We start from the raw sequence: 26,630 nt of genomic DNA, 5'->3' as shown, positions 1-26,630 counted from the left end.
ATTTGTAAGAATTAGAGTGCTGGACATCTTCTCTGCTGCAGAAGTTGTTTTGGTATTAACCTGGAAATCCTTGCTAGTAACTGCTGACTGGTTGCTTTCAGTTTTAAGTGCTTTGAAGATGTGATTTTTATCTGGAATATTTCCTAGTGATTGACTATCATCTGTAAGGAGTGTGGGGGAAAGCCCCACAAATGACAGATTCCTAGATCTGCATTCATACATAATCTAAAAATTTCCGCAGATATTACCTAGAAAGTATTCCAAAACGTTTACACGTAATTATTAGAATTCGAGATCACTGCTCAGAAAGAACAAAAAATACAGAAAAATGCTTCCTTCCTCCCTGTCTCCTGCTGCCTTGGCTTGTCCTTTCTTAAGTTTTTATATCCAGGCAGAAATAAGAGTGACCTGAAACGAGGCTGAGCACAAATGAAACGTTCGAGACGATTTTCCCCTAAATTCGGTACCCAAAGATGCCATCTAGTGACCACCCACTGAATACAGGGGCTGCTCCCGAAAGCGCAGCTCGGAGCACACGATACACATCATCTCCTCACACTGTGCGTGTGAGAAGCAGAAGGGTGAGGTCCTTCGCCAGGGTGTTTTTATTCAAGGACATCCCTCGGCACATCTGTCGCTCCTTCCGTGCTCCAATCGCTCCACGTTTTGTCTCAGGGAACATCCACAAACAGCCGAACACTGAGGCATTTCATTCTCTGTTCCCCACCATTTCCCAGCCAGGAAAGGTCCTGTCTGCTCCTGCTACCCACACATATTAATTTTGACTCTCCGTGGAAAAAAGTAATTTTTAGATGGCAGCCGACAGGATCAGAGCACTGGCTCTGGCAGCACTCAGAGCACAGGCTGGGAGAGAAGGATGCTAATCCCAAATTTTGGTGAGCCGGGAATGTGAGACCAAGTCAGAGGAAAAAACCTCACTAGAGATAGCTCTTTGGAAAACTTGAGTGCAGTCTAAGAGCCAAGAGAAACTCCTTCAGAGCCCTCCCACCCCGATGATACTGGCTGTTGGGAAACGTAAGGAAAAGCTTTTGCACAGTATCAGGTGCACACTGGTGACCTTACCCTGAATTTAAACAAGGGCCACAGAAGGACTGTACACACACACAGCATCCAGAAGTCAAACCAGAGAGTGAAATTCAAGTCTGGAGTGTATCTATTTAAAATTCTGCTACTGTAGGGCAGGGTAATTGATTTTCTGTAAGGAAAAAGGTGCAATCAGCACGTTCAGGATGTAGGAAGGCTTTTGAATATTGATATCCCAGATAAAGACACCAGAACAGGCCGATTTATTGAGCTCTCCAACAGATGCTTCAGATTTTAGGATACTAATGGAATGAATTGATTTGTGTAACACAATATATTAACTTCAAGAAACCCTGACTTAAATATTGTCATCAAATCATTAGATAGCTCATCAAATGCACAGAATAATAATTCAGAGTATGTTCTTGCTTCCGAGATGCTGAAGAACATTAAGCACCAGGTCATGTATTATGCACATTTGGAAGATGGTCTATAGGGTATCTTTGACTTGTTTTACTTTAGAATAGCTCAGCAAGAAAATCAAGGGAAAAACCAACAAGGAAGAGAAAAATCAATATAAATCATCAGTGTTTTCGTATTCACATGAAAGTCTGATCATGTAAGCAAAACAAGTATTGCAAAATCAGATAAAATCTGATTTAGGGCATCCAAAATGAATGCTTGAAATACACGTGGCATGTACACACGTCACAGGAGAGAAACCCACAATGTTATATAGTGCAGGTTTCAGAAAAAAGAAAAAAACATTTAAAATGTATCTTTGCAAGATAGAGACTTTCTTCAAACAAAACCCCAAAAAACAACCAACCCAAACTACATTAAAAACAGTACAGATTTAAAATTAAAGCTGTAAAAGTATCTTTTATCAGCAATGATGCAATTTTTAAGTGTCCTAACACTTTGTATCAGCCACATTTCAGGAAAATGCAGTTTAGCTCCAAAAAAACTCCTAAAGTTTTCAGGAATTCATTGGCCTCTTACATTTATGAATGGCAATAACCTTAAATCATAACCCTTCATATGTGTTTGGGAAAGCATTAAAGCCACTCTTGCGTTTTTTAGGGGGTGGGGTGAAATGAGTTTCTTATTTTCATGCTCCTTCAAGTGAAATATTTGCAAAAATCCTTTACCTTAAAGCTTGACTATAAGAGACTACATGGGGAAAATTAATTTAATCTAAAGGTATGAAGTTAGAATGGATTAAAAACAATTTAAATTACAGTGACAGGGATTGTGGCAATTTGAATTCACACCTGCAGTTCAAACTACTTTTCAAGCCACTCACAACCTTTTCAGTGACCCAATACTCTTGGTTGTCCCAGTCTGTGTCTGCCAAACCTGAGCAGATGATAGGGCTGGGTGCAGGCATGCCAGACTGGGAATTAAGTAATATTCAGGCAATAATCACTTCAAGCTGATTGATTCCCATTCAAAACTATCGGTTGCTGTGGTTAGTGTGTGGTTTCTCTGTGCTTTGAAATGAGAGCCCAGAGTCAAACCATAAATCTGCCACTTAGTGGCAGGTTGCATCCTCCAGAGCCTGAACTATAAAAGGTTTTTCCAGAGTTAAGCTGCAAGTTCTGGTTTAAAACCCAAAACAACCGCTGTTCTCCCAAACGCTTCCCAGAACAAGATTCCAGCAATCAGGGATAAGTGGTGTGTTAAGCCTCCCCATTTCAGTGCCTGAGTAATCTGTTTGAGCCATCTCAGACAGGAGGATTATTAAGGGAAAATCCTTGTCGGGGTGAATCCTGTTAGGAAGCCCAGATCCTGTTCCCTGTGTGCATGACAGTACCTGTGATCCCGCTGCCTACTGTATTCCTTCTATTCTGACAACATCTTGGAATTTTGGATGCTTTTTCAAGCTGTCCCCTCATAAATAACATGACAACTTGAAATTTATCCCTGTTTATAGTTGTCCTGGAAAACACTGGGAGAATCCCAAAATGAGGTGTGCTTAAGGACACATGAAACTCTTCATCAATATTGTTTCCATATAACATCCACATTGTTTCCAACCTAAGAAACCAGACAGCGTTTTTCAAGGAAAATTCTTAATATCTTTTGATTCTCAGCAGATCTGATGGTCGATTTTACATTCTGCCTTATTTGTCACTCAGGTCAATCCAGAAGGATAGCAAATTATTTACTGATCCTTTACTTTTAAAAGACTCAGTAATATGCCTGAAATTGGATCAAAACAGCCTCGCAAGAACTTTCTGAAGTGCTTGGCTGATTAACTTAAGTATTTCCACTTAACTTCCAAATGTGATAAGTTGCAGCACCCTCTAAAATAAGGTCAGGACTTGAAAAAAAAGATTTACTTTTGAATAAGAATATTTATGATACATTTCAGTCTTCCAGCTCTACCAACAGGGAGAAACCTCACTGGATCTCCAAATCGAGGAACTATGGGGTAGCTCATTATAGTTCAACTTCACTATTTTTTATTTTCGGAACTGAACCCTAAAACATCTCAAAATGAATACTTAAAAACATCTTGGTAGAGGTGAAGCTTCTCATTAAATAATCAGTATCACCTGCATTTATTAGACAGATAATAAGACATATGCTAATAAACTCAACACCTGTTTAATGAGGAGAAGTTCAGCAATATTTAACAGTTCTCTTCCCAGACAGAGCCTGATTAAATACAAGTTTGGGTTCAAGGTTACTTAGACTTTAGACACAGAAGTCACTATTTTAGGAACAATTCACAGGGAGTTTTGCACACAAACTAAACTAAAAATATGTACATATTTCCCAGCTTAATGGCAGCATTAAAAGCACGGTTAAAACACACACGAAGAGGAGCTGGAGGTAGTGGCACACCATAATTCCTGGCTCTAGCAGCACTTGGAGCCACGCTGCTCCCCAGGTGTGTGTTCCTCCTCCCTGCTTCTCAGTCTCCCCAGCACTTCCCACCCCGAGCTCCTCGGGGGCACCCAGCCTTGGCAGGGAGGTCTGGGACTGTCTGTGTGTGCCAAGAAGCGTCTGTCCCTCCCAGCATCCTGCAATCTGCTTGGGGGGAGTGGGGACCTGAGGACACCCACTGCTAAGAATAGCATCCCTCTGCTGCAGCAGGGAGGAAGGCAGCAGCAGGAATGGCATCATCCCGCTGCTGGGCTGCTCAGGAAACACAGAAAGTGGGCAATGATGTATGACCCCTCTGACAATCATTTACACCTCCCTGTTTTCCTACAGACTTTGCCCTTGCCCCCAACGAACAAGATATTTCCAAGAAAATAATAATTTTTTTTTCATCTGTCCAGCTGCTGTCCAGAATACAGGTAATACCTCACCAGCTCATCCTGAAAATGATAATTCATTTAAAATCAAAACATTAAAACAAACGAGGAAGAGTAATATAAGGAGTTCAAGTGTCCATTTGAAAACAAACTACACCCTTAAGATTTGTCTTCCAAAAATGAAACAAGAATCTTTAATTTGTCCTTCTCTGGGGCAAGCTCTTCGCAAAAATCTATAACATTAGAAACATGCTCTGGTTGTTAAAATAAACCAGTTCTGGCATTATTTCTCCTGACAGTCTTTTGTTTGCTGCATGTAGCTGTGTCTTGTTCTTGGATGATAAAATCTTAGCATGAAAACTTGGGGATTTGGGAAAAGTGTCTTGGATTTTCCTATCTATATTTGCATTTTTCTCTCAAACAGTGGCCTAGGGCCTCAATGTCTCCTATGAGATCAACCCAAAGCAGAGGTTTGATCCTGGCCAAATAAAAGGAAAAGCATAATCTATAAGGATTTACAGTCAGGAATGTAACTGTTTTCCTTCTTTTTAAAGTCTTGACTGACAAATGTTAATACAACATTTAAAAAATAGCTTTATAACTTACCTGATATATTTAATTTCCTTAAACTACTAATGTATTGTACAGTGTATCCAATATAATTACATTTATTATTTTCAGGAGAGCAGCCAAAATATAGAACTATTTCCAATGTCTCTCTAGACAGCATTAAACTAAGTCTTGATTACTACAAGCACAGAGAAAATGCTCAGTGATTGTTGTATAATTAGAGTTGAACCCTTGTCTACAAAAAAAAAGAGCCAAAACAATACACTGAAGTGCTTTTTGCTTGTAAATCATCCACAAAATCAGCTTGACTTCCACAGCCACATTTTCTATCTGTGAATTGTGGCCTGACTGGAGGGTTGAGAAAGTTGATGGACATCCTCCATTTCAGCTCAGAAAGCGAAGCCCAAGTTTCAAACCCAGCTACAAACACACTTTGTGTGTGTAAATAACATGACCAGGTTACACTACCATTTAAAATTCAATCCCTTTTGCAAGTTCACAGCTGGGAACATTCACTCTGTTTTACCTGAAGCCCAATAATCGATTTCTGACCCCAGAGTGTCCCTTCTGTACTGATCTATAACAAAATGAGCTGAGCTCTCTAGCAAGGGAGGGAAGCAAAATGCAGTGCCACAATTTCAGCACAGAATATGGATTATCTGACAGCTGCTCTGTTTAGGCATCATCTTCCTGATCACCTCCAGCACTGCCATACTTAAAGCAGCTGCTCCATCATCTTCCTTAAATTAAGAATTTTATCTCAGCTGACTGGGGAGTGTTTCAAAGAGTTTTCAGCCTCTGTTGTCAAGCCTTTTATCTGAGCCATTAAAAATCAGAAGGGGAAAAAAAGCCCCAATGTGTCATTTAGTACAGCAGAAAAAGATGATTTATCAACACTTTTGGAATATGTAAAGATCTAAGGCTTGCCTTGCTTTTTTTTTTTTTTTTTTTTTTTTTTTTCCCCCCAAAGTTGATTTTAAAAGTGTTAGGTCATGCTAAATGTAATGAGTTATATGAATTATGTCATTTCATTTAACCCTGATAGATAGCCAGAATGATTTTAACAGAATTCATGTTCTGATATAAATAATTTTTACACAGGTGCATCAGAGAATCCTGGTTAAACAGAATTCCAGGGGGAAAAAAATCCATGTTAAATAAAAGTAAAAGCTATTGCTACTGTCATTTAAGAAACTTAGACAAAGCAAAAAGATCAACTACAGTTGATCATAGGTTTATAAGATATTACAAAATATCACTACTTAAAAAATAAGAGAAGAAAACAATTAGTATAGAGATGTCAGCATTAAAATATATATTCTTCATGAAATTTGAAATGCCCCAGAATTCTGGGAGGTGAAAGCTACAGTGGTTTGTCTACCAACAGTCATTAAGACCTGCCAGGTTGTTAAAGTTCAAGTAACTCAAAACAGATTTTCATGGGTTGAAAAAACTATGTTCAGTGATAGTTTCCACAAGAACAACCGGGAATCACAAAAATCAGGTACTACTCCTAGGTTTTTTAGCATGTTGTGGAACAGGGCTGCTCAAATTCTGCCACGAGCTGAAGTATTCTCGCTTAAACCAATAATTGGGCCTAAATTCCCCAGGAGGCTCCATCACTTCGTAAATCACTTCATAGCTTTAACTTTTTGGTGCTTCTGCAGTGATTTGGAACATTAGACATCTCTGATGTCTCTATCTGCTGTCAGACTTGAAAATATTCCACGGGATGTGGTTTTGAACACAAAATGGGAATGCATCACGGAAAGTAAAAGGAATAAACCGTCACAGTAACTCTTTTCTTGAGACATCCCTCAGAGTTTGCACTTCTTTGATCCTCTAAGGTGTGACAGACGATTTCTTGAGGGGAAAAAAAATGCAGAAAGAACCAGAAGAGGACAAACTCCCCACCTGCATGTCCGATTTCACACAGCAGCAATCCCAGATGCACTGGAAATGTTGAGTTTCCTACCACGTAACTCTCATCTTATATTGCTATGCAATTTATTTTCAGCCTATTTCAATGCTTTGGAGAGTTGTGCTGCTCCTTTCCAGCTGATTAGAGTTATTCCTAAGTGGCTCTTAGCAAGCATGGAAATGGGAGTGAAAGGGATGAAGTACATGTCAGCTGCAAAGCCCAGACAGTAAAATATTATGAATTAAAAATTACTTATTCAGAGATAAGCATGCAGACAGCCTTACATTCTCTACAACCTCTAGGCACAGGCTTGCCTATTTTATTTTTTTTTAATTTGAATAATTTTTTGATATTTTGACTTTATGAGGTCCTCAAAACCTGGACAAATAGTGAAATTATGAGCATGGAATCTTTTATTTTACTCTTCCTACAAACCAGACCCAAACCATTATTTGAGAAATGGGTTGGTAGACCCAGTCTTCCCATGGATTTCTAACAAATACCCCTCTTAGAGTAAGACATCTCTGTTGCATCTTGAAGATCAGAAGATGAAGACTGAAAGAAGGAAAGGCTTTCAAGGCACTTTTGGCCAGAGAGGACGCCCTGCAGGTTGTGTGGGAAGCAGATGGCTCTCTTCCACAGCCAGATAAAACCAGCTCCCCAGTTACCTCTGCCTCCCAATTCCCATTATTATTGAGTGATGATTCATTTCAGAGCCTTCTCCTCAACTGCTGTTTATCATCACTGGGAACACAAATGCCTCGCTCAGCAAAGCTAAAGTGCAGAAACTTGCTGAGGTTCATTCTTTGAATTTCCATTACTTGAGACCAAAAAGTGGGGTTGATTTACATCCTCAGCTACAGAGAGTTCTCAGAATTAGTTGATTGTTTCTGCACCAAGCTCCTGTGTCAGCTGGGCTTTGTGGGCTGGCTTGCCAGTGCCTCACATCTAGTTCTTTACATTGATTTTTTTTTCTTTTTTTTTTTTTCCTTTTTTTTTTTTGCTTTGTTCCAGGATAGTTTTCCCACTGATGGAGGAGAATGCAGTTTAAGCAAAAAATGAGGTATATGGCATATTCCTGATCTTTCTAAAGCATAAATCAGACACAGAACATCTTCGTGGACAATTGCTGTGGACAATCCATTCCCATTTTTTTAAATGGCAGATTTATCCATGGGAAACATTATGTGGCAGAAAACCACTTCATCACAAAAGACGAAATTGTTCAGAATCCCTTGAGCCAGGTGGTTGGTTGTGCAAAACACAGAAGCAAGCTAAGAAATAATATTTCAGAGGTCAGAGCTTTGGCCAGCATCCTTCAAGGCAGAGGGACTGGCTGAACAGTGTCAGTCTGGGCTCTGGGTTCCCATGGGAAGGAGCCCGACTAGGATTACAAAGATATAATATAATGAAGGTGTAATAGTCATCTCTCAAGTTTCCAACCCATTTGAAATGGCTGCCTTTGTATCTGCATCACAGCACACTTTTTCAACTACATGCCAGGCAACCTTGCCTTTTAAATTTGATTTTAATTTGAGTCCAGCCTGCACTGTTGAGTCAGATCACAACTTCCCAGCTCTCAGAACTTCTCAGCTCCTTACAATACCGCCATGACAATGTTTGTGATTAACTTGCCCAACAAAAATATCTTTCCCACACATATATAAATTTCTTTTATACTGCCTCCGCTTAGTCCTTCCAGCTGCAGCAATGGCTTGTCCCTAACTGCTGCTGCTCACACCAAACAGTTTAAGTTGCACAATAATTCTGTCACAGATACACAGGTACCTTCTACTCAAGGTGAAATCTTGTGGAAGGAGAATTTATCAAAATTTATTATCAAAACCCATGAGGTGCTCATCTGGTGAGATACCATCTCCTCTGTCTCATTGAAACCCACTTCTTTCTAGTGGTTTACAATGTTATTTATGCACACAATTTTTCAGAGTTATAATAATCACCACAATATTTCTATTTATTCTTCAGTTGCCTTTCTAGCTAAAAATTACCCAGAATTGCTTGTAACAAGTCAGGAAAAAATTGTTAAAAAGGATTTTGCTAATCTGGGTCATTTATAAAAGCTGGGTCATTTAGGCTGGATTAAAAGCTTTTTTGTTTTCTGTCTTTTTCCCCCTCCACTGCTGTGTTTAACATGAAATCACAGAATCGATTATATGGGCTAAGGCACTGGTTTTACATATGGATATCTATTATGTCCAGACAGCAAATTTAGGAAACCAAGGCTCCTTTCCTTCTCCAGAAGGTCAGTACAGATGTCAGCTCCTCAATCCACAGTAAAGCATCTTTCCTTCTTGCAGGAAGGCAAATAAATCCATTTTCTAGCAGCCTGGCTGACTCGACTGCCTGGGAAGGTGTTGTGCTAATTATAAAAAGGGATGGTGGAAATGAGGAACAAATCTGGTTTTCCTGAATGCACAGGGCGTTAAAAACTGAGAATGGAAACCAGAAAATTCTGTGCTCCAGAAACAGCAAAAGGATGTGTTTGATTAACACAGCTTGGATTTGCTTGGTAACTTCTGGGATCGAGAGGGAATGCTGGATAAGGATTGCTGCAGCTTCTGCTTATAACACCAGTGTAAGGTTACACAGGTAAAAAAGAAATTGCAAGGCAACTCTGCTGCTCCTGGATAATCTGTCACTGTGTTTTCAAGTTGCTGGAAAGTCAGGCAATAAGGGATTCCAGCCAAAAGCCCAGGCGCTGTGCCCAGGGAAGGACTGGACGTGGCACTCAGTCGGGCTGACAGGGCGGTCCCGGTGAGCCCTGAGGTCTTTCCCCACCCAAATATTCCGTGCCTTTGTGCCACCTGGGCCGGGAAATGCCAGTCTGGAGGCCTGGCAGAGGCTGCTGAGACACTAGAGGTCAGCACGGGCACAGCTCCGTGGGCAGTGCGTGCCACAGCCCCCAGGACTGGCACAGCTCGGGCTGCTCCCATCGGATCCCTGCCTGGAAAAACCAGCTCTGGAGCACTGCTAATGGTCTGCAGCCACGGGCCCGCATCAGATCCAGGCTGAAATAAACTCCCAGCACTCCGACAGCTACTCATCAGGTGTATCCCAAGGCCACAGGATACAAAAAGGCACGAAGGAGACTATGAAAACTCCTCCTAAGGCAATACTAAAAATGAGGCTGCAACTCAAGGAAAGGTGCACTGAGGAGACCAAGAGTTGAAGGACAGCGAGAACCACTCAGACACGCTGAGTCTGTTTTCATTTCATTACCATTTGTAAAATCTAGGAGTTCTCCAGGCACTTTAGGGAGGGAGGAATAATAAATGATAAAGTTGTAGTGTAGTTAAAGGTAAGTTCCTGCCTGAAAACAAACTCTTCACCTCAGTTGTGGGCAATCAGATAAGGGCTGAATTCTGAAGGATGTGGAGCCTAAAATCCCAGGTGTATTAGAAAGCATTCATGTAGGGAGTCTCTCAACTTCATGTAATACCTTATGATGGAAGAAAATCGAACAGAAACATCTAAATTAAAGCAGGAGAAAATTCTTGTCAACTCACCCAGAATATTTTAGAAAAAATATATATATTTTAACATATTTCAGAATAGAAATACATTTCAGAATGGACTTGTCTCATCACTGAATAACACCAGATAACTGTCAATGTAGAAAGAGTAAATATGTGACATTTGTATTCTGTTTTTGAGCAAGTAAAATGCAAGATGATGTGCCAACCTCATCTGAGGGAATGCTTCTACTCTCAGAATAATTCTGGAGAATGTTAAAAACTGGCTACAAAGGCTACACTTTTTTAAAATGAGGTAGCACAAGGGTTTTGTTTGTAAGAACTTTTTAAAAGCAGGCTAAAGGATTTAGCAAACCACAATAATGGTTTTCTTTGTTGTTCTTTTTCCATTGGATCTCAAAATGCCAAGGGAACTCCTTTAGACTGGAAAGCAGCAGGTCCTGTGCTGGTGCTATTAAAGGGCAAATGAAACAACCTGGATAATTAGGAGCCCATAGTCCTGGCATCAACCCTAGCAAAATAATGGAGCAATTCCTACAAGTCTCAATTAATGAAAGATTAAAGAAGAGATGTAGAATTAATGCCAGTCAATATGATTTTTTTGGAAAACAGAACCTGCCAAGCTGGCATGGTATCTTTGAAGAGAGCACAGGAACCAGGTGCTGTTCCATCCTGCCCACTTCCAGAGAACAGTTGGGATTGCAATAAAGTTCCCTAGAAACTGAACTTTCCTTGGAAGGGAGATTATACATCACCCTGACATGAAACACCTGCCCAGCAGTTTTACTGGGCCTGGAGTGTTTAATTGGAGTTTGTTTTTTCCAAGAACTATTCCTCTTCCCTTCACCCACAGTGTGCAAATGACAAGCCTCTATTAAACACAATTGTTCAAACTTAATAGCAAAGGGAAGCTGCTGGAAGAAATGTTCCTAAATCTCGTTGAGGGGAAAGAACTATTGCTGTGGTGCTGGTGTGGAAAAGGCTGAGTCTGAGCTTCATTTCCTCCACATTGAAATGATCTACTTTCTAAATCATTATCATAAGAAGTTCTGCTGCTTTGCAAAGACCACGATGCAAATTCTTGCAAGTGGCACAAGTTTGTGATGTTTCTCAGCTGATGTTCTTTCAGCAATCCCAGCAGACCTAATTTAATTTCTAATCATTTCACCATGCCTAACACATTTTTCTAAATTACTTCTGCATTTGTACTCAGAGGGAATACTGGCTGATTTTTGCTTATAAAGCTTTCCCCTTTCATTCCCATTGTTTCCTATGCAGAGGGAATGCACAGAGCAATTCTGTGATCAGCTGCTTTCACTCCATGCCGTATTTCAATAATAATATGGCACATACTGTGCATTCCATATATTTCATTTCCCTCCCAACTCCAACCTCTATCACATTACTCACAGAACCTCATTCTGGGTCCGGGACATTTTTTGAGACAGTCCAGCAAAATATGAGAGTGCACAAGTTCACTGCCAGAGAAAATGTGTCCCTTTTGTTCTTATTTAATTACATTTTCATCCTTTTTAGAGAAGAAGAATGGCATATTTAAAGCCTTAAGCTATGTTAACATTATTATTCCCACTGTACCATAAGCAAACAGGAAAACGATTGGAAAGAAGGCAATAGTTATAAATTACAGTAAATATCTGGTGCTTTGCCAGACACATGGCATAAGACTTCATAATTTCATGTCAGAAAATTTGTAACTTGCTTCTGTTTGTATTCTTCTTTTTGCTTCCAGCTTTCGTAATCCTTTTGTCCCTCTTATGACAATTCTTTTCTTAATTTTTGTGTTCCTTTGAATGATCAAAGAAATTCTTGCTCAAAAAACAATCATCATCTACTAAGACAGTCCTGTCACTTCCTGAATTTACCTCCTGAAGTAATTCTCAAGGAAGTCTTTAAGGGTTTGTAACAAACAGGTTTGGTTATTCTCTCCTCAAAATCACTAAAAAGATGCAAAACTTCTTTCTTATCTTAGAACTTCACTTAATGCCCTCCTCAGAATTCTCCTCAGATTTGGAGACAAATGGACAGCTCAAATTTAATGCAGGGTTACTGTTCCTGCACTGGGCAACTCCAGCCCCCATCTTCCTCTTGTTCAACACACCTCCATCTCTAAATTCTGACTTTTCTCCAGCCCTTTAAGAACTACACAAGAGTTCTCCCTCTGTTCTCAGAGCCTGGATCCATTCTCTCCAAATACTAGATCTGGTTCTCCCTCCTTCTCTTTTCCCCTCTCAAAAGGGAAATAAAAAAAGGAAGCACAAGCTCTCCACACAGGAAAAAAGAAAAAGAGGACTGTACCTTGCAGTTTATAATGGCATGCATAAAAGAAAAACATCTGTAAATGAATGATACAACGCATAAATTTTAGTGTATCATCTGTGCGACGCCAGAAGCTCTTAATCAATACAACAGAGATCTAAAACCACATCAATAGCTGATTTCAAACTGCATACACTCCTGGAGAACATTAATTATGTTCTCAGAGTTCATTTATAATGAGCTTTTAATTAGAGAGGATGTCCTCACATCTTAATTCTTAAAAGCAGAGAAATTATGAGATGGTAGGTAATTCTTAAAATAACCTGCTTTAATGTAGATTTCTTTTATTATACCAGAACTATAAAGGCTCCTGGCTTAAAGTCCCTTGTGGTGATACACGTGTCTGCTAAAGGAGGATTCCATTTCCTCTGTCATCAGTAAGGATGGGTGTGGGACATCCCACTAAAGGGTGCCTCCACTAGCATTCAGGAAAAGGTCACCAGGGCTGTGAACAAGAGCTAAATGCATTGTATGACTCCCTCAGATCGGGAGATGACTGGCCAGACTTTCTTCGCTTATTTAATTGTCTCATTAGACATTCTCCCACACTTCAGAAAATTTAAAAAAATCAATATAATCCTATACACAATGTCTGCATACAGGTGTGTGAGAAGCTTCAGTACCTCCCAGCCTAGCTCCTCCTGAGAAAGTCTGTTTCCTCGGACAGTAAAATCCAGTCAATAAACCCACCTGTGTTTTTCAGGGCAGCAGCTCAGCTTTATCCAACACTCCCATTTCTAGCAGTGCCCCAAGGCCCCGATGCCTCTGTCGGGACAGACACGTGCCATTTGTCACATTAGCGTTCAACAGGAGCTTGATGTGATTACCTGGTTTGCTTTCATTTGGTTTGCACTGAACTTCCTCCACACACTCAGCAGGGAACCAGCCGATGTGTCCCCGGGTGCTGCCTTCCCAGAACCCGCCTTCTCCGATGCTCAGCACTAAACAGGGCAGACACAGGCACAGTTAGACTTTGCCTCCCCACACAGACACACCATTATTGCACTGCACATTAAGCAATCACTGAAAACGAGCAAGCGTTCTGCAAGGACTAATGCTGCTACCCCCAAAATGGGCACGGAGTAACCTTTAAGCAGGACCATCCCAACCCAGTCTTTGCAAACACTCCCCAAATTTTGTTTTAACCACAAGTTTCCTCGGCCTTCCCACAATTGTTTCCATTTTCAGTGTTCTCACTGCTGGTTTAATCAAGGATAAATACATGGTAATACCACTACCAAAAAACACTGTCTTTTCTGCTCAAACGAAGTGCTGAACCCATTGTAAAATTGCACCCACACTGAAATGGATTTTAATAATACATAAATTGATGTCTCCTGCTTTTCCTGCCTTCCTAAGGAAACATGTTATTTGATTTAGTGGGTAGCTCCAGGGATTTGCAATGCAGGTTGAGTAATATGATTTAAGAGTTTGAATACACCGCAAACACTTGAACCTCCCAGAGGCGAGATCCACAATGGAGATGCCTTTTGAAACATTTCAATGATTTTTTTACTCAATAGAAGAAAACAAAATATGGAGGAGAATGATTTGTCAGTAGGAGAAAAGGCTTTTATCTGACACTTCTAATTATCTTGATATTAATTCTAGGACTCAGCAAGGATTGTGACAAAAGCCTGCAGAGCAACAATTTTATTAGTAAGCAACTGGAGGTGAATTATGATGATGGAAGGACCCTAAATACTTTCTGTGGTGTTTAAATTAGTATTATAGAAGTTCCTACAAACCACTGTACCTTTACTACATATTAGAAGACCATAAATGTACTGTTAAAAAATGCTGTACATTCATATTGCAACAAAGGTGATGTATCAACCAAACCAGGCTGATTGGCAATATGGATCAGACACAGAGCACACGTGCTCAGAGCTTCCCAAAATCCGCCCAGCTCCATCCACTGAGTGCCAGCTCAGCCCCAACTGGCCCTGCTGAAAACCAAGGCTAATTAGCCCAAATCCAGCTCTCTGCTAAGGGATTCCAGAACCTGGGATAGTGCCTCTGCAGGGTGTTTCAGTGCAGGAGGGACATAAAGGAGAGCTGCTTTGATGGTGTCAAAAACCAGCACTTTTGGCACTGTGAAAACCTTGCCAGGCTTTAAAACCCTGGTCCCTGCCTGGCTGCGACTGAACTTGGGATCAGTGCAGCTGCTGTGACTCAGGGGCACTGAAGCTGAACTTGATTTGCACTAGTACAGAGCAGGATGAAAATTAAATCAATCAGAGCCCAGAAAAAAGTGAAAAAATTAAAAATCTTGGTAATGTGAAAGCAGTCTGGTTTGAGACACCGGGATCTGTAAAACTGCATTTGAAAGTCAATGTTCACCAGGGTTTTTATTAATGCAACCCTAAGCTATTTGTGGTATCACTTACAGAGCATGGCCATCTATTGACAGAGACATTTGACAGCAAAATGTTTATAAATACATCACTTTTAAGCCTTTTAATGCAGTATATTCCAAGAGACAGATTCCGTGAACTGCACGTTTACACCCCACTGCAGTAAGAAGTACATATTAAGTCTCAGGAAACATCCATTAAGGAAAAATCCTACACCTGGATGGGTCCCAAACGCACAATTTGTCAAGCACCTTTCTGACATATATGAGGAAACCTATAACCTATAACTCCTATAAACCTAGTGAGTTATGGGATACTGGGGGAAGGCCCTGACCTTGGATGACACCAACAACTCTACACTGAAAACTGAGCTGAATAAAAAAATGTTAACATGTCTTTTTAAAAATATACATAAACATGGGGCATAATTAATGAAAAAATATGTTGCTGTATCCCAGGTGTTGTTGAAAATGTTTAAAGCCTGTGCACATTAGCTAATACACATTGTCCATCTGATAATTCAGTGTTACATAAAACATTCCCTGATCATCCATCCAATATAAATGGGGAATTCAGCAGCTTCCAATACATTTGTGACGATGTAATCTCTGCTCACAGAAGAATGCATTTCTTAGATATAAGGAACCAAGAAAACTTAATAACCTATACATATACATTAGAATTATTGCAGAATCCTACTGTACATTGATTTAACTCCAGTCATAAAAGAGTGTAGGACTCCAGCCAGAAGAAATTTCCAAATGTGAGGCAGTGAAGGAGTCCTACTGCCAGTAATCAGCTGCTTGCGTTTTTTTTTTTTTTAATTTGGGGGGAGTTTTCAGCCCTGAATCTCGGTCCTGATTTCACTCCAGAAACTGGCAAGATGCTCAGAACAAAAACTACTTAGATGTTGAGACAGACTTCCCTAATTTGGTATTTTATTAATCTGTCAGATCCACTGACACTCCAAATTGCACGGATATTTCCAGCTCTAGGAAGAGAGAAGCACTGAAAGGAGGAAGTTGGGTGTTTCAAACCCATGGAGTGATTTCACGTGTTTGTGGCAGTCACAGCTGATGCAAACCAACACTTTTGGGAAAAGAGATTTGCCTTGGAAGTCTGTCTATGAGTGCAGAGTGAAAAGAGACTCCTGCACAGCAGAACCAGACCCACTTTAGCCCATTATCCCATGAATTATTGAGTATCAGCCATCACTAATAGCCAGAGCAAAGGAAAAACACGTGTAGTCCTGCCTGAAGACATAACATCCACGGAAAAGAGGTGAGTGGGAAAAACTTCATGCTGGGGTCAGGAGAAGCAGGAGAAGCCTGCTGGAGCTGCAGGAGGCACAGAGATGGCACAAGAGGCAAATGAGGGACAGCCCTGGCTTCAGCTGATGTGCAGAGACAGATGAATTTTTGGGGATATGGGAGACAAGCTCATATTCCAGTGTAGAAGTTGAGCTCTACGTGGTTCTGCATCCCCTAAAACCTTGAAATGATCTTCATCCCCCTCACGTGGTGCCATTAATAAGAAATTCTGCAGCAGGAGCCAAGGCCATAATAAACTATAGATCTGTAAAAACTGGCAACACTTCATTCACTCCAATGTGGAGAACTTAGAGGATAAATAGAAAAATGTAATTTATCTATTGTACCCATGAAGGCATTTTTTTAGAATGAGCCTTAATGTCTATCTTTCCTCTCCCAATAGTGTTTTTAAGAGACTCAGTGTAACAGACAATTTGTTACCAGTAAGAGATTTTCTAATCAATGTTTTCCCTGCTGAAGGACAAAACAATGGTAAATCAAAGGACAACTTCCCCAAAATTAATAAGAAGGCTCTCTAATTTCCAGTGCTTTTCCCTTTTCTTTTGGTAAAATCAAAAGGTGTGGTTGCTATGGCAAGAACAGGTCAGAGGCTCTTCACACACAACCTGAATTACAAAAAGAATCTGATGTAAGAGTGAAATAAAGGTTCTTGTAACATCAGGAATCCTGGGACATCTTTTCACAACAAAAGTGTGGTTTAAAAGAGGAGTTGTGTCCAATTATAGGAACAAAACTGCAAAGCAAAATTGGATAAGCACCAAACAACTGGGTAACAGGAAAACATGGATAGGCAGGTGCCAATCAGGAGCTCGTATTTTAATGCCTTTAAAGCATTATACCTGAAATCAACGAGATTCTGCCAGAAAATTATATATATTGAGTATTTTACAGTATTATAGAAAATTAATAGAATAGAGCAGAGAATGCTTTGTCTCTGGCAAATCTAAGTCTATTGGCACTGTATCTATTGTAATTGATATTAATATAACATCCTAATCTCAAACAGATTAATTACTCAATATACCATAAAAATTATTTTAATCAAAAGAACGTAGAATTTTTATCCTCCCACATTACAGCTCCCTCCATGCCCCTAAAAGAAATGAAAGTATTTTTTTTCCCAACAAATTAGGGTGACTACTATTTCTAAATTCCTTGTGATACTGAAATGCTCAGGAGTGAATTATTCCAGGCAGCATTATTTGCAAAAATGTCAAGGAAATTTAAAGCCAAATTCAGGCCAATGTCTTTACAGCTGTTACAGGATGTACCTAAAATGTCTTCGTAATATCTAAATCAATTTTTACTGCTTGGATAAACTGCATTCTTCTTTATTGGGAAAATAAATAATCGCATGGATTGGGAACGAGAGACCATGTTCTGGGAAAAAAGAACATTTCTGCAACCAGCAGGAAAAAAAAAAAAAAGAAAAATCAACAGGATGACAGTGAAGTATAAAGTTGGAAATCCATTGAAAGAAAAAAAAAAAATGAACAGCCAAACCAGCCTGTGCTGATGCAATAACTCTGGGTTTGTGTTCTGAGGTAAAAATCATCTAGATTTTCTTCTTTGAAATACAGGAGATTTTTACTTTGTAATTGGTAGAAGTCTAACTTTTTTTTCCCAGGAATAATTGACATTGCAATTTAGGCTTTTCCCTTGTATAAATGTCTGATGTAAATTTTCAGAATTATTTGGTTTTGGAAGGTGAGCTTCCAAATGGCAGACAATCTATGCAGCAGTACGTATTGGAGGCTGTGGCATCTCATCCCTGGATGTGTCTAAAGCCAGGGATCAGGACTGGATGACCCTTAAGGCCCATCCCAACCCCTGTAAACACCCTATGATTCCACGATTCTTTGACGAAAACAAACTTTACATACGACATAAATGAAAGTCAGCACGAGTTAACCCCTACTCTGTTAAAGCCAGGTTTTTCTGACTCTGTTCCTCTGCCCCTCCCGGCTCCTGACAGCAATCTCTCCCTCCCTCGCGAGGGACACTGAGCAGGATCTGGCTGTCCTGCCTTTTGGGCAGGCTGGTTCTGGCTCCCAAAGACCTCAGCACGAGGGCCTGACAGAACCTGAGGTCAGAGCAGCAGGAGTGGGGAGACCTCAGCGCCCCTCCTGCTGCTGCCAGGCCCAGGGAGGATTCCAGCACACACACAAGTGACGGTGCCCCAGCTGCCACCCAAACCTCCCTGTGCACTCCACCAACAGCCTGGGAGGGAAGCCTCGTGTACCTGCAGTTAATGGTTCTGGCTAATTGGCCTGAGCAGTCAGACCGGACTGTGGCCCTACAGACATCTCTCGTGGTGGGGAAGGAAATGCAGCAGTTCTTTCCCAGCCTGAGTTATGGGAGGCCACCAAAATAGGGAGGTAACACAGAGATCCTGACTTAAAACACCTTTTCTCACCTCTGCTTTCCAGGAAAGAAACAGTGCAAACAAGCACTTCAGGAAAAGAACCTCGGGGTGAGAAGATGACTGGGGCTACTAACAGAGCAACCACTCTCTACGTCAAACCTACAAATACAATAAGCTGCACGTAATCCTCTAAATCTGAGGAAATGTGGCTCAGCTGAAATAGAACTGTTAAACATTTGGCCCTCTGTGAGTGCTTTTTCTCCTTGTCATACAGAATCTTCCATGAAGATCACCTCTTCCCTGTTGTTTAGGTGTCTATGAAATAGTTTTGAGAAAGTGAGGGAGAGATGAAAACCGTGTGAGAAATCAATCTGCACTGATCTGAGTTTTGGTCAGAAACCAAACGCTGCAAAAACCCACCCACTGATCCCCAGCTCTGTTGAAGAAGGTGCAGTCAGAGTCAAGTTTGCTCTTTTCCACAGGGACGCCCGAACTTGAAATCAAGGGAATTCAGAGAGAATTAATGGAGAAGGGGCTCCAAGCCAACCCAGACACAGAGCCTGTAGTGTTGTGCTGCATCACACTGCTGCACTCACAGCTCCTCTGCCTCTCCTGGCGCTCCCTTGTCCCCTGAATATTCCAGGCCAGTTGCGGACTACTTAAGAAAAGATGTGTTAAAGTAGTCAAGCACGAGGACAGTGGGGATTTGTGGATGCTTTTACATCCCGACCCCTTCCCACAGCCTCTGACAGCAAAGGAAACTCTCCTGCTGGAGCGGGAGCGAGTCCAGGTCTTTGCTTTGATAGCACCACTCTGTCCTGCTCTTCGGCCACAAGCAGCCTGAAGGAATGAGTTAGGATAGGACCTGTGATGGACCATAGTTTATCCTGTTAAGAACTGAAATTAAGCCGTTCAAGTCAGGAGACAGAAGGGAAGCAAAACAGACCAGTGAGCCTGGGTAAGATTAACATTCCATTTCACATTCATTTCATCCTTCATGTGCAAGAGCAGCTGAACAATTCCTTACAAACCTCTTAGGTTCAATTTTGCTGCCACACTTACCCACACAAGGTACAAAATGCTCTTGAAGAAACAGAACAGCCTTTCTGAGGCTCTTCCCTTCCCAGTATTTTGTTTACTAATCCAACAAGTGCAAAAGCCTGGGAGACCAACTTTCCTCCTGCCCACAAGCACTGTCTGTTGGCAATATCTTTGAGCACAGCAGGGGTTTAATAATCTTTCTCTTTCAAAATGACTTACAAGTGGATTTCACAAGAAATGAAAATGTTAGTGATATATTTGGATTGCCCCGCTGGCTGAGATCATGCTGAAATAAAAGCAGAGTCACCAGGGTCAATATTTCTGATGCACAGAACTACTGACTTCCTGCCCACAGCAGATGCTTGAGCTGCTGCTGCTGAGTTTCTCCTGCTCCTCTGACCCCGAGGAATGGAGCTGAGAGCTGCATTTGGGTTTACCACAACCCTTCTGTGATGTGCACGCTGTGCCCGCACCGGAGGCATCTCGGAGGGCTCATGGAAGAGTCTGCTGGAGCATATCTGAGATACTGAAATAAGTCCCTGTTTTTCTAGACACCAGGCACTAAAAAAGGCTGAGAGAGATGGGGGAGGGCAGCCTGGAAAAAAAAAGAAGGATCTGGAGAGACCACGAAAAACAAAGCTGTGAGCAGGGTGAGACTTCAAAAGCTCTCAAGGTATTTGAACCAGGTGGGTTTTTTTCTTTCTAAGTCAGTGAAGGATAGTTCATATGCATTTTAGATATGTTTTAATACAACCCAGATTCTGAAAACCATTCTGATTGTTTAGTTTTCAGCTGACCAGAGCCCATCTGCACCTGGATCTCAGACCTGTTACCTTCCCAAAAATCTTCTCTATTGCTTTATCTTCATGGCTAAGAAAACTGCTCATTTGCTCATAAAGAATTTTTTGAGCATTGCATTCTCTGAGTTTTGCTGTCAAAGAGACCACATAATTTCCAGTGCAAGAACTCAATTTAGGAACACAAAGGGTGATTCAAATACATTCTACAGATATTTTATACATATTTGTGTGCATTTGGTTTGTGGTAGATTTATTGCTATGGACTTTCAAATACAGAAGGAAGAAAGAAACAAAATACGTAAAAACAAAATATTAGAAGTGCTCCAGTGAGGAAACAAACTAGCTCTCCTTCATTTATGTGAAAACATAAGATTAGGGCAATTCTGGTATAAATAAAGATATCAGATTTATTTTTGCAAGCAGCTATGGCTCTTCTCTCATGAGTGGCAGACACACAAATGATGTCAGTGTGTATGACTAACAACTAAAAATACAGCAGGTATTTTTGTACAGGCTACGCAATATCCTATTAACACAAGACCATTTTGTTTAGTTTACATTTTCTTTGAACCTTGCCCATTCACAGATTTCTTTGAGAAATTTCCCTGTATCACACACAGTGAACTATTGTCACTCACGTACTTCTACCAGTTTTAGAAAGAAAAAAAAACCAACCCTGCTCCAGCTCCATCTGATGAAAACAGTTTTCATCAAGAGTTTAGGAATTCATCCCTTTCTGTGACCCTTCTAATTCTGTCAAGTTAAAAAAGAAAATCCATAAAAACATTTCCCAAGTAATCCCTTTCTCTAATATGTTGTTCTGGGTTTTTATCCCTGCAATAAATGCCTCACTACATCTTTGCTGTGATTAGTCTCATGGGATGTACTCATGATGAGCATCTCCCCGGGGTCAGGCTGAACACAGGGCACAATCTCACAGCCAGTGCCAGGCCGTGTTTGAATTCCCCAAAGCAATCCAAGAGTCAGGACTTGGGCATCGGTGTCTTACACAGAACAGTGCAGTCACCAAGCTGGCAGAGGAGAGGGGCCAAGGCAAAGCTTTTCCATTGCTCAGTGAGGCTAAGATGATTCCAGAGTGAGGGAAAAATTGAATTCCATGAGGTTTAATGTTCTCCCATTTCCTCCAAGCACTTCACAGAGCAAGTTGCTAAAACCCCAAACAGGCTGACTGAGCCATGGTCTTGCTAAGTGTGTTAATAACATAAAATACATCCAGTACCAAGAATTCCTGCTCAGAAAGAGGAAGAAAGCAGGATCTCTTAATAGTCAGCAGTTCTGGCACTCCCACAGCACTGAGGACTCTGAGTTCTACTGCCTTGTGCTTTTGGAGGATGGAGAGAGAGCCCATCCTGCTCGCATGGTTAAAATTTTTTTAAACATCACAGAATCCTGGAATAGTTCAGGTTGGAAGGGACCTTCAAGATCAGCTTGTTCCAACCTTCTCTCAGTGAAAGGGACACTTTCCACTATCTCAGATTACTCCAAGCTCTGTGCAGCCCAGGCTTGGGCACTTCCAGGGATGGGGCAGCCACAGCTTCTCTGGGCCAGCTGTGCCAGGGTATTACCCCCTCACAGGGAAGAATTTCTTCCTCAAATCTAGCCTAAATCTACCATCTTTCAGTTCAAAGCCATTGCTCCTTGTCCTATCACTACACTTATTCCCTAGCAATAATTACATTTTGACAGAAACAGGGACGGGAATCTAGATTTAATTGGACCTGGATTTTTGGCACAAAAAGTTTGAGCGGCTTCTTCAGTATGTTACACAACAGAGACCTCTTTAAAGCACCACTGTCTTTTCCCCTGCACTCTTTGTTCTCTCTATGACCTTGCCATGTTCATTCTGACATATTTTTTGCTGCAGCCGAGGAACCATTGACATGGTAACACGAAATAGGATTTGATCTTGTTCTGGAAGTTTTCCCTTTGATTAGCTCTGGGAGCCTGACACACACTGTTCCAACCCTGCCATGCAAACAGCCTTAAATTACATTTCACAAGGTTTCATCCTTGGGAGTAACACTGACAATCCCTGTGTACACTTGTTCTTTTCCCAAACCATCTCCAAAAGCAGGCTGACACGTATAGAAACCTCGCCAGACTTTGCTGCAGTGAAGTTCTCTAAAATGCTTTAAAACAAACGGACCTGGAAAAACTCTGCCAGATTTCAATTCAACATGCAAATCAGATTCTTGAAGCTGAAAAAATAATCGCTGCAGGAATGATTTGCTGTGGGATGGGTATGTCCCTCTTTTGATGACAGTAATTATTAATGTGTTATTTTCAATAAACTTACATTTTCCCCATAAAGAAAACCCCCATAATTCCATTTCTTATTTCAGCATTTGGAGCGCCTCCCCCAAATCACTGGTCTCATATTTAGACTACACCATTATATGAAAATATGAAAAGTGGACTAATTCCTTCCTGCAATGTTTTCAATTTCTCAAAAACATTAAACACTGCATTGAAATTTCTATCTTTTATTCTGGGATTATTTTTGCATATAATAGTCTCAAAACCTCATGTAAACCACCTGCCAGATAGTGAATGCCTCTAAAATACTCAGCACTCCAGGTAACCTGTTGCAGCGTTTCCTCTTCTGCCAAGAAACACAATTTCTGTTTTGTCTTTTCCCAGAGTTGTCTTATTCTGGTGAGAACCTGTGTTGCTGATATTCCATCCTCTCCATAAACAGAATATTCCTGCATCCTTAAATCCAGCAGGACAATTGAACATCTCTGTGCCCAACACCTGCTACTCATTCCTTGTCTACTGCCACCTGCCAGATCTCTGAGAACACTGAGTGGAGAAAGTTATTTAGTACCCCCAAAATTTCATCCTAGTTCTTGTGCACCAGGAGATCATAATCACTGCTTCCTACCTGATCAGGGAACAAAGTTGAGAACTGGGAAATTATCTTTTCAGCCCTACAGACTCTTAAGTTTAACCTTCTCCCTTCGCCCTTGCATTTAAAATTAACTTTGCATGTTTTACCTTTAAGTGCAGCACCCTTCAGATTTCTGTCCTACACCTTCTGAGGGCTGGAGTTAACAAAAATTAAGCCCACAAATGCTTCAGAATCAGTACATCCAAAAATAAAAATGCAAAAATACCTTCTAATGGCTCCTTATTTTTTTTTTCCAGCTACTGTTTGCAGGCTCAAGGGAGGAGGTATTTGAAGTCTTCCTTTGTGAGGTAAGTAACTCCCTTCACAAGAAAATTTGCAGCTGCTTAACACTTTTATTTAGGACACTGAAATTATTCCCTTTTGTTTGATTTCCATAACTGTTGTTTCATTTGTATGGGTCCAACACAAAGTCTCTTTTATTCTGTTTTACCTGGCTGTGCAAAACCCCAGCCTCACAGCTCACTCTGGGAATGCAAGTCCTGTACACCCCATCTCCCATTTTTGCAGCCGTATCTGGATGGATTTACTGCCTTCGAAGCAATAACAAAGCTTGGCCTTGATTTAAACCTGGTCTTAGCAGCCAAGTGCAGCAGCGAACAGAAATTTCACATGCACCATCACACTTCCTCCAAAATTAGATTTACAGGAGGGTCTCCCTACCCGCTTATCCCAAATCCCATGAGGGGACGTCTTCTACTCAACCAATGAACTGTTCCTTGAGGAAAGGGCCTGAAGCAGAGCTGACCCTACCCCTTTTCCCCCTCCTGAGCTGTTTAGATAGCTGACGTGTTTATAACCCCTTAAAGCCCTGGAGCGGTGCCTCTGGAATGGCTCCAGCAGCAAATTCCGTGCCCTGGGTAAGAGACAATGGTTTTATTACTGCACATAGTTGTGAGTCGTGGCAGCACTTTGAAGTCAGTTGAAGTTAAAGTGGCAGCTAAATATGCATTGCTTACAAAACAGAGCCAGGAGCAAAATACCCCGAAAAGAAACAAATGCATAAAAACACTTTCACCTTACGGATTATTTCCGCCCCTGAGAAAGAGAATTTTGAGATAAAAAATCCCACCTAGCAGGGGAAAAGGTTTATTCCAAATGAATTAGGTGCTCACCTTTGACTCTATCTCCTTTGTGCAGGTGAATTTCCCCTTCCCCTTGAGGTTGATATGGCTTTACTACGATAAAAAGTCTCCCAGGGACAGCACTGTAGAGCTTCCTTTTGGGACCCTGATAATCCAAGGCAGACAGAGAATCCTTGTTGGCACTGGGACTGTAAACGGCACTGGAAATTGAAATGAAAAATCATTAACAGCTTATTCAAAAGGGAAAAGTTAATCATTTGCCATCACATTAGCAGGATTAAATTAAGCAGTGAATAACAAAACTGTCTCCCAGTAAGACATCTAACCCTGCAGAAAAAAAATACCAAAGAGGAGCTTTTAAGGCTTGAAATCTTTCAATATGAAACATGATCAATACTCACCTGACCATAATGGCCTAAAACAGAAAACACACAACATTAAAGCTTTTAGTTTTGCCGCAAATTAAACTAGCAAGTTCCCAGGCCCTAATTAAATTCAAAATTTATATGCCCATCATACATTCCCAGCATGTCAATTTGTCAGAGGGACTTGAAAATGTCTGTATTTACAATTCTTGGGAATGGATATCTTTGTAACACGGAGTGAACAAGTGAGATCACTGAATTATTAACTAAATGGACTGAATAATCAAGTTACTTCATCACTCCAAGGACCAAGGTTAAATTTAGATCTGCACAAAGCCCAATGCTCGTGGTTAACATTCTCTAAATGACCATTATTTCTGGATGGCAATCACCAGCTCACTCAGTGACTCCACAATGTGCCCAGGAAAGCCACAGGTCACCACCAACTCACAGTTTACTCATGGTGTATAAAAAAGGAATTGTTGAAAGGTGGTGAGCAATGCATAATATCACTCCTAAACCTGTGGGAAAGTGAGTGAACTGTCAAAAAGATATGAAAAGAGAAAGAGACAAATATTAAAGAGGGTGAGAGACCTAAAGGATATATCATAACAAACTTGCAACGCACTTGCAGCCAACTTCAAAAAAAAACCCAAAGCATAAAAACTTGCAGTCTTAACCAAAGTCTACAAAAGGAAAATATTCATGAGAAGAAATTATATTAATAGAGACTGATAGGGGAAAGTTCTTCCCTAACCAAAGGCAGAAGGGTGATTTGGCAGTGGTTTACCATTGTAACACTACTTGCCTTTGTCTAAGAAAATATCTCAAGGTGCTTTAAGCAAAATGAAGTACAAGGGCTGGGTTCTGCTGGGTTTTCACCTTTTTTTCTAACCAGTCTCCTACCAAAATGGGAGGCAGTAAATCAATAGGTGCAGAAGTGTGGTAAAAAACCCACACCTAGTGGATCTTTGCTATCAGGAACACTCCCCTTTTCTTGCAGTAACCTCTTCACCATTTGGAATTGCATGCCCCTTTCACCTTGTTCTGTTCTGTTACTGTGAAGGGGTGCTGCTCATGGTAAGCCAGACTCAGGAGTACAAAAGCAAGCTCTGGTTGCATGTCTGTGATGGAGTTTGCACCAGACACCTCAGCCAACTCTCACAGTTGTTTAAAGAAAGCCAGGGAAAGATGACGTTCAGATTTCAGTGCTTTTGCTCCAGTCCTTTTTCCCTGTAAGTGAAGGAACAGTCATCACCATAAAAAAACCCTCAGATCTATAAACTATAGCTACACATCCGATTTCCACTTGTATCAAGCTGTGTTTCTGCCTAGTCTGGTGGCAGCTATTCCCAGTGTTATCTCCCAGCATCTACTTTAACTGCGAGCACAAGAAGATGCATTCATTTTCTCTCTCACTGAAAGAGAAAAGGGAAATGGCACATTAAACCCACACAAGGAATGCAGAACTTCTCAGGCAACAGGCTCACTGATGGAAATCAGGGCTGCAACGTGGGGTGCAGGACTTCTTAAAAAGAGCTCTTTCCTCTGCCTTGCTTGTCCCCAGGCGTGGGCTCCAGGCCCAGCAAGTGCCATGCCAGGAAGGAGCAGGAGGAGGAGATTTCAGGAGAGGTGTGGACATGTTTCCCTCTCAGCCAGAAGAAGGTGGCCATCCTTGGCAGCTCAGCGCTGACTGAGGCTGTGTTGGTTCATTCACTGACT

General features: G+C 41.1%; 1 protein-coding gene across 1 annotated transcript in view; it reads right to left on the bottom strand.

The window, feature by feature from the left end:
• The window catches only part of SHANK2 (SH3 and multiple ankyrin repeat domains 2), a 243,135-nt gene that overhangs the window by 144,432 nt on the left and 72,073 nt on the right, over positions 1-26,630 (bottom strand). Inside the window, exons 11-12 of the mRNA XM_066320448.1 lie at positions 24,574-24,743; positions 13,463-13,576 (exon numbers count right to left, since the gene is read on the bottom strand). Of these exons, the coding sequence (XP_066176545.1) occupies positions 13,463-13,576; positions 24,574-24,743 (284 nt within the window). The remainder of the gene's footprint in view (positions 1-13,462; positions 13,577-24,573; positions 24,744-26,630) is intronic.

The sequence above is a fragment of the Sylvia atricapilla genome, chromosome 6 (assembly GCF_009819655.1).
Source record: "Sylvia atricapilla isolate bSylAtr1 chromosome 6, bSylAtr1.pri, whole genome shotgun sequence".
In the NCBI taxonomy this organism is placed as follows: domain Eukaryota; kingdom Metazoa; phylum Chordata; class Aves; order Passeriformes; family Sylviidae; genus Sylvia; species Sylvia atricapilla.
This window is presented reverse-complemented; position numbering and strand designations above follow the sequence as displayed.